Here is an 8,482-nt window from a genome sequence, read left to right as displayed (position 1 = left end):
ACGACGACTCTCTCTCTCTCTCTCTCTCTCTCTCTCTCTCTCTCTCTCTCTGCCCTCTCTCTCTCTCTGATCATGATCTTTTTTTCTCGCCTTTGTCTTCAGGTCTTCTACTTTGATATCGGCGAGAACCGCAGGGGCCGCTTCTTGAAGGTTCTTTCTCCCGTTAATTCCTATATCTGTATTTTCTTACTGCACGATGCTATAAATTCCTGCCAATACAGTAATTCCTTTATACTGTACTGTACATTGTAGAATTACTGACATGTCTAGAATGAATTGCCAGTACTTCAGTCCCTAGCATCTCCGGGTCAATTCAATACCTTTTAATTACATATAGGAACATTTACAATGCTAAGGACTGTAACCGAGCACTACTCAGTTTGTTTGCGTGCGGGGATTTTCTAACCTGACCCTAAGCCAATCATCCTTTACAATCAGATATGTGTACCTGTTGATAAATTCTAAGCTTCTGGTATTTACTAAAACAAGAAAAGAAAAGAAAGGAAAATCTTGTACATAAACAATTACATTCCCATATATGTGTATTTTATCTGTGTTGAGTTGATTCTTTTGCTGTTCATTCCATGTACTTTGTATTGCATGCTGGAGTACTTGACCTTGACATTGTTGTTCCTTCCATCTTCTTACCATATATCAGAGGCATGGAAATGGATTGTGGGTCTAGCATATGATATTTTGATGTAGCAAATAGCAATGAGAGCACAAAGATTGTTAACAACGAGAAATGACATTTATTGAAATTGGATGTGGGTCTAGCATATGATATTTTGCTGAGCAATGAGGGCACAAAGGTTGTTAACAACGAGAAAATGATAAGCTTGATTTCATACTGCCCTGTTTTGAGTTCTATTCTCTTTCGTTAGTGTGCAAGCTCAAGAGCATGAGTTACTGAAATTTCTCAGAAGTTGATCCCCTTTTTTATCTTCTTGTTTTGGGAAGTTAGCTCATAATCCTCATATAACTGGTGTCCAAAGAGATCATTTTGCAACACCTCTGCTCCTTCGCCTCCTCTCATGGGAGCTACTCTTTTATTTTAATTTTTCTTTGAAGTTTTTTCTTTTGCCCAGATTTTTTTTTTTGCATAAGTTTTGATAAATACACAGCTAACATCTCGATAATTTAATAATCTCGATTAAACAACACTTTTTGCTAATCTCAAGGCTATTAATTTAGTGGCAATTCTAAAGAAGTCCATGGAATCTGAAAGTCCAGGTGTATTCAATACAGACTTATAATAGTCCATAAAAGTCTAGGTGTATTCAATTAGGATTTTAAAAAGTCTTTACAAAATCCACTAAAGTCTAGGGGTATGCAATTAGGACTTTTAGAAATGAATAGAAATTTAAGTGTAGTGTCCGACAGACTGCTGTGGGATTAGATTGGCTTTCTGAGTGTGAACAGTAGTTGTGTATTTAGTGTATGTAAAATCCTCTATAAACTTGGGGCAGATTTGAAGGAAAAACATAAAATTATGTAACAATATTGGAGATGAGTGTATGTTTAGGGCACAGTTGATGGTATCATTCAACTATGATCCCACATGCAATCATTTTATGTTATTTATGTTCCCTTCATTGTGTTTAGTTGATGTTTGGATCTCTTTTGTATATCTAGGTTTACATTCTTTGTTTGTATTTCATATGAGACATAAGTCAGCTCCTTTGTACAAGGATTTAAAGTATTTTCAAATAACAAATTTGATCCCCATGTAGCCCAAATTTCATCAAGATTTGAACCCACATGAATACCTAAACTACTCAGAAAAACAAAATCCTTCTTGGATTGTCTTCTCTCGCTTTTCCTCTTTCATTTTTTTTTTTGCCATAATGTCGGATGAAAATTTGATCATATATGGTACAGTAGAAAAATCTTAAATGTTTTAGGATACGTGTAGGGAAAGGATACCACAATTAAATATATTAATTATCATTTATTTAAAATTAGAAAATAAGAAGATTAAACATTAAAAGGCTTTAGACTTTTCTGTAAGGAGGAGAACGCAGATAAGAATCGAGGAGGAGGATCGATAAGAGTAGAAAAACGATCTGGTTTAGGTTTTATCCTTTTCTGCTTTTTTCTTTCCTGTTTTTAGGGTAAATGCATATTCTTTTCAGTTACAGAAACATGTATCCAAAACAAATACGATCTTATGCAGGGTGCATGTAAAGCCAAGTACGTTAGATTCACAACCCCTTCGTGTGTCCTGCATCATAAGTTCCTACACTGCCACATATTCTGCATTGGGAGGGTTTATTTTTAGTTTTAGACTTATAATCAAGAACATGGTCACTTTCTGCAACTTCATTTTCAATTCTCATCTCTGCATGTGCAACTAATAAAGGGAAAATTGGAGAAAGAAACAAGTGTTTTTGCTTGCAATTGATCGCTGCCTTGTTTCATGAGTGCATGCTCGGTAGAGATGAAGCCTTAATAATTCAGCTAAATGTGCTATGTATCTAATTATGAATTTTCTACTGTTGAATAATTTAAACCTCACATTTTTCCTTATCTCGAGCTTTTTATCCAAGCCTGCTTATTTATTGTTCACATGGAGTATTAAGCAATATTAGTCAACCTAAGCACCTGAGAATAGGCACTGGTCTAAACATCAATCATCGCAACCCTTATGCAGTGGCTGCAGTGTGATTCTTAAAAGAAATTGCTGCCATTGAGAATTGAAGTGGGTAGAAATTTTGAATAATGATTGTCTTAAGTTAGCTTCCAAATTTGGGCACGGAACTCTGATCCTTCTTCCAATCTTTTTCTTCAAGGTTAATAATAGTGCATAACTGAGATCAAGGTGCCAAAACTTCCCATTCACATGAGCTCTTGGCAAAGACCAGGGTGTTATCCCTTAACTTATATCTGTTGAGCAACAAATTTTTGAAGCTATCTGTGTTGATTGGATAATTATCTCCTTTTCTTTTTTGGCACTGAATGTTTTCTTTGGGAAATGATGCTAGGGTGAAACTCCAGCGTCTTGTTCTTGAATTGTCGCCACTCTTATACATTTGTTGATGCAGGTATCTGAAGCTTCTGTTAGTAGAAATCGAAGTACTATCATTGTTCCTGCAGGGAGCACCCGGGATGAAGGGTGGGCAGCATTTAGGAACATTTTGGCTGAGATCAATGAAGCATCAAGGCTTTTTATACTGCCTAATCAGGTGCCTTAGTGTTTAATGCATTTAGTGCTTCAACTGTTTAGTTGATTCCAGTTTTTCTTCTTGGAGCATCTCATATGTGTCTAATTTCCACCTTGCTGTGTGCAATGCCACAGCAGCAAAGTTCTGAATCTTCAGAGCGACTTGTTGGGCTTTCAGATGATGTAGGCGCCGGCTTCATATCTGGCCACAGTAGCCAAACTGTGCCAACTTCTGAACTGAATGTTGACCGGTCCACAGAGTTGCCGGCTCAAGATGAAATCGGTAACATGGGGGTTTCTAAAGTGATTAGAGCTGATCAAAAGAGATTCTTCTTTGATCTTGGAAACAATAACAGGGGACATTTCCTAAGAATATCAGAGGTAAGCTTCAATAACTGTTACGCATTAGGCCCCAAAAGGATTTGCTTTTCCTTTCTGATCTTTATTGAAGGTTCCTGATACCAAATCATATTTTTTTACTCAAAATTTATTTGAATTGTTGCAGGTTGCAGGCTCTGATAGGTCATCCATAATTCTCCCACTGTCAGGGCTCAAACAGTTCCATGAAATAGTGGGTCATTTTGTGGAGATAACCAAAGACCGAATTGAAGGAATGACAGGTGCAAATGTTCGGACAGTCGATCCTCCTCAGAGATAAATTTTACCATGGTTTGGTGATTAAACAAATAATTAATCAAGATTGCGGTAGAAGTACAAGTAGGTGTTTGGTTAGAGGTGGGATGGCCCTTGTTATTTTCTTATCTTCCTCCTTTCTCTCATTCAAATCTGAAATAATCCGATTTCTGATTGATCAACTTTAGAATTCGGAGGTGACTGGGAGCTTAATTTACATAGGCAATAATAGAAAAACAGGCCAGAAACTTGCAAGTTGTAACTTGAGTTTGATAGTGTGTCAACCTTTCTACTGAATAATGATCATTTCAGGTGTGTTTAATTTTGTTATTGCACAACTTAATCCACTTCATATCTAGCTTCTTAATTTCTAGATTCCTAACCTGTGAAGAAGTTAATTATGTCTTGAACGTAGCATTTTGAGGGTCATGGTGCTGGTGGATTGTTAAGATTCTTAGTACTGGTTTTACAAGGCATTCATTCAACATTAGATCCCAGATCAAAGTTTATCTCTGCAAACAGTTGTTTACCATAAATCATTTGACCATTCTTTTTTCTGAAGAGAATCATGTGACCATTTGAACAATGTAGATGTATAAATTCTGTCGAATGGTCAATGACCTTTTGATTTTGAACCATGAATGGTTTTAGTCTTTTGAGGAGTAAGCAAATTTTATTCCTCCTGAGCTTTTTGTTTTGTTTTGGAGACTCAACATCAACCTATGAGGCTTTTGTTTAACAATCTCAATGTATCTGTTAAACAGCAAAAAATGTGGCTCGTCATTCTAGCTTGATATTGTCTCAATTTACACTTAGAAGGGCCTCGGCCCGCACCAAGGTTAGTGATGACTATTTACAATTAGTCGAAATTTTTGAAATTGTGATTTCAATTTTTAAGTGAAAATATAAAAAATGTAATTGATCAAAAAATGAAGAAAATTAAAAGAGAGAGATTTGGGTACTAAAGATCGTTCTAGCAATTTCAATCCAACGAAAAATATTTCAAGTAAAGAAATATATCTTCATGAGTACCAAATTCCATACTTAATGCTGGTCAAGACCACTAAGCCAAACTTCCTCAAGGGGTAGTCACATTTCTAATTAAGACAAACATGAACTCTCTCTACTTCATGAACTAACACCTTATCAAGGCTACTAAAACAAGGTAAGGCTATGATGTGTTAATGCATGTCATGTATCAACTTGAACCTAAAGTTGTAAAATGAGTCATCAAAGTAGTAATATTGGTCTTCAAAGTTGTAATTGAGTCCTTAAAGTTGTAAAAACTCATATTTACAACATTAGTCCTCTAAGTGGTAAAATGTGTCTTTAAAGTGGTAATTGAGTCCTCAAAGTTGCATCAACTCTTTTTTTATCACTTTGAGAACTCAATTACCACTTTAACGACACATTTTACCACTTAGAGGACTAATGTTGTAAATATGAGTTTTTATAACTTTAAAGACTCAGTTACAACTTTATGGACTAATATTATTACTTTAACGACCAATTTTACAACTTTAGGACTAAGTTGATGCATGACATGCATTAACACATTGTATAATTTTTCATTAAAACATGAACCAAAGGCGAAAAGCTCTAGAAGTTAGGGAGTTAAGCATGAAATGGTTACAACCTAAAATGTCACGATTATATAGTTTCGTACCTAATGTCGGTCAAAGGTCAATAAGTAGAAGTTATATTTTATTTATCAATTTTCTAATGTGGGTTCTATTCGTCTCCAATACTCACGTGTAACCTAAATCTAGGTCCGGGGTAGAGAAGGAATCCAAATCGAGCCCATGAAAATTGGAGAAGTAATTAGATAGAGAGGGACGTCATGCTCTTATACCATGTTAAAGCGCGACAAGCGTGGTCCATGAAAAATCATTGTACCGATATTGTCTCAACCTAACTACCCGTATGTGTTGGGTTGTAATCATAAAAGACTTCGATACTATAATTGGGAATGATACATATCAATTTATAAGTTATATTTTATTTATCATTTTTTTTATTTGAGATCCGTTCCTTTCAAATATGTCCACAATACTTGCAAATTCTATTGCTCAAATTGTACTGCTAGCTTACTTGGTCTATTTGACATATTAATTACATTTAGGGTCTTTCAACAATTACTTGCTCAAAACCTTTTTTGGGCTACTACTTTGGGAGGTTATTACTGCAAGAGGCCAACTTGAAGTTTTCTCATTCCAAAGTTTCTACGTATTTTCAGTTCAAATAGAATCTTCCAGATCACAAACAAATTAGAATGAAATTTAATGGTTATGTCAAGCAAAATGTAGCTTCTATAGACTTTAAATTTCAAAAACTCATAGGGTAATCATGTCTTTACTAATGCTAAGAATCCTGATCTTGCATCAGTTCTTGTAGCTGAAGTTACATCTCTTAGCTAGGGATGCTTTACACACTGCTTAATTAGTACTACAATTTTCATCAAAATTCTGATTGTAGGAGACTAAGTTTCTCATCAATTGTGCTCTTCATGGAGTGGAGGTGCCTTGGAGGCCCACATCTTTGATTGAGGATATATGGAAGCTAACATCTTCTTTTCTTTTTTGTTTGTTTTATACATATATATATATATCAATAACTTTCTTAAAAAAAAAGAAGAGAGAGACATTTATATCAATAATGTAATATTGTAGCCGATAGAATTGTGAAATTTTAATCTACATGATCGTTTGGTTGCAGTTTACTTGATATGCGTAGCTGAAAAATTTTATAATGTGTTGTATGTCATACATTAACTTGGTCCTAAAGTTATAAAATATGTCGTTAAAGTAATAATATTAGTATATATATTTCATTTGATACGAGGAAAGAGCACAGTATGCAGATCCAACAGTTAGCTAGGGAGACGGGGTCAGAAGGGATGTGGGGGTAAAATGAGAGGAAGCGCGCATTGCAAGGGGCAAGACAGAAGGGCAACCATTGCGGGAGAACTTTAATGGTTGAGAAATTGTCAAGGGCATGTATATAATAGGTACGACAATGAAGCTATCTCGGACAACAGATCGTAGCGCATTAAAGCTATATATATACACACACACAGTCACACGAACAACTTCTTCTTTCAGTTTAGGAATACATATACAGTTGAGGTTTGGATACATAAAAGGTGAAACCGCCGGGAGAGAAAGATGTCGGGAATGATGCATCTGCTGCTTCTATGTCTCTCACTGGGGACAATTTCAGTCGTGCACTGCGGAGACCCTACCATATTCTTCGAATGGAATGTCTCTCACGGAACCCTCTCTCCACTGGGATCCCCACAGCAAGTCATTCTCATCAATGGCCAGTTTCCTGGGCCGAACATCAATTCCACCACAAACAACAACGTAGTGGTGAACGTGTTCAATAACCTGGACGAGCCATTCCTTTTGACATGGTACGTACATGGGATCTGGGATTTTTTTTTTTTTTTTCTACAATATATAAGCCAGCAGGTAACTAATATTAATGATCATTGGTTGCAGGAGTGGCATCCAGCAGAGGAAGAATTCATGGCAAGACGGAACACTTGGAACTATGTGCCCCATACCCGCTGGTACGAACTTCACCTATCACTTCCAAGTGAAGGATCAGATTGGCAGCTTTATATACTATCCAACAACTGCTATGCACAGGGCGGGGGGTGCATTTGGCGGTCTCCGCGTGAATAGTCGTCCACTGATCCCAGTTCCCTATGATACACCGGAGGAGGACTACACTGTCCTCATCGGGGACTGGTACAAAAAAAGCCACATTGCTCTCAAGCAACAACTGGACAGCGGCCGCACTCTGGCCAGGCCTGACGGCGTCCTCATCAACGGTAAGGATGCAAAGGGAGATGGTAAAGACGAGCCCCTCTTCACCATGAAGGCCGGCAAGACATACAAGTTTAGGATCTGCAATATAGGTGTCAAGAGCAGCCTTAACTTTAGGATCCAAGAGCACTGGATGATGTTGGTGGAAATGGAGGGCTCCCACACCGTCCAAAACACGTACCAGTCACTTGACGTGCATCTCGGTCAATGCATGGCCGTGCTAGTCACAGCCGACCAAACCCCGAAAGACTATTACATGGTAGCATCCACAAGATTCACCAAAACCGTGCTCACCGGTAAGGGCATCTTACGGTATGAAAATGGTAAGGGCCCTGCTGACTCCGAGCTCCCTGAGGCCCCAGAAGGATGGGCATGGTCTCTCAACCAATTCCGTTCCTTCCGTTGGAATCTCTCCTCTAGTGCTGCTAGACCTAATCCTCAGGGCTCCTACCATTACGGTAGGATTAACATCACCCGCACCATGAAACTCGTCAACGCCGCCACCCAGGTGGACGGCAAGCTACGCTACTCTATAAACGGAGTCTCCCATGTGGACCCTGAAACCCCACTCAAGCTTGCTGAATACTTCGGAGTGGGTGACAAGGTGTTCAAGACCGGCAGCATCAAGGATGACCCCCCAGCTGACGTGGACACCAAGGCCGTCATACTACCCAACGTTGTGGATCAAACCCACAGAGATTTTGTGGAGATCATCTTTGAGAACCACGAGAAGAGCCTGCAGACATGGCACGTCTCGGGATACGCCGTCTTCGCTGTCGCGTAAGTAGCAATTTACTAGCAACATATATATATATATATATATATATATATATATATATACTACCTACTATAGTAG

General features: G+C 37.9%; 2 protein-coding genes across 2 annotated transcripts in view; both read left to right on the top strand.

Annotated features, from left to right (window-relative positions):
- The window catches only part of LOC101307472 (transcription factor Pur-alpha 1-like), a 4,655-nt gene extending 565 nt beyond the window's left edge, over positions 1 to 4,090 (top strand). The window contains exons 2-5 of the mRNA XM_004294881.1: positions 103 to 150; positions 3,045 to 3,185; positions 3,302 to 3,544; positions 3,669 to 4,090. Of these exons, the coding sequence (XP_004294929.1) occupies positions 103 to 150; positions 3,045 to 3,185; positions 3,302 to 3,544; positions 3,669 to 3,821 (585 nt within the window). The 3' untranslated portion in view covers positions 3,822 to 4,090. The remainder of the gene's footprint in view (positions 1 to 102; positions 151 to 3,044; positions 3,186 to 3,301; positions 3,545 to 3,668) is intronic.
- A 2,765-nt stretch (positions 4,091 to 6,855) lies between these two features.
- The window catches only part of LOC101300995 (L-ascorbate oxidase homolog), a 17,164-nt gene continuing 15,537 nt past the window's right edge, over positions 6,856 to 8,482 (top strand). The window contains exons 1-2 of the mRNA XM_004296100.1: positions 6,856 to 7,208; positions 7,297 to 8,406. Coding sequence (XP_004296148.1) covers positions 6,961 to 7,208; positions 7,297 to 8,406 — 1,358 coding nt within the window. The 5' untranslated portion in view covers positions 6,856 to 6,960. The remainder of the gene's footprint in view (positions 7,209 to 7,296; positions 8,407 to 8,482) is intronic.

Source organism: Fragaria vesca, linkage group LG3 (assembly GCF_000184155.1).
Source record: "Fragaria vesca subsp. vesca linkage group LG3, FraVesHawaii_1.0, whole genome shotgun sequence".
Lineage (NCBI taxonomy): Eukaryota > Viridiplantae > Streptophyta > Magnoliopsida > Rosales > Rosaceae > Fragaria > Fragaria vesca.
The sequence above is the reverse complement of the archived record's forward strand: the minus strand, read 5'-3'. Positions and strand labels throughout refer to the sequence as shown.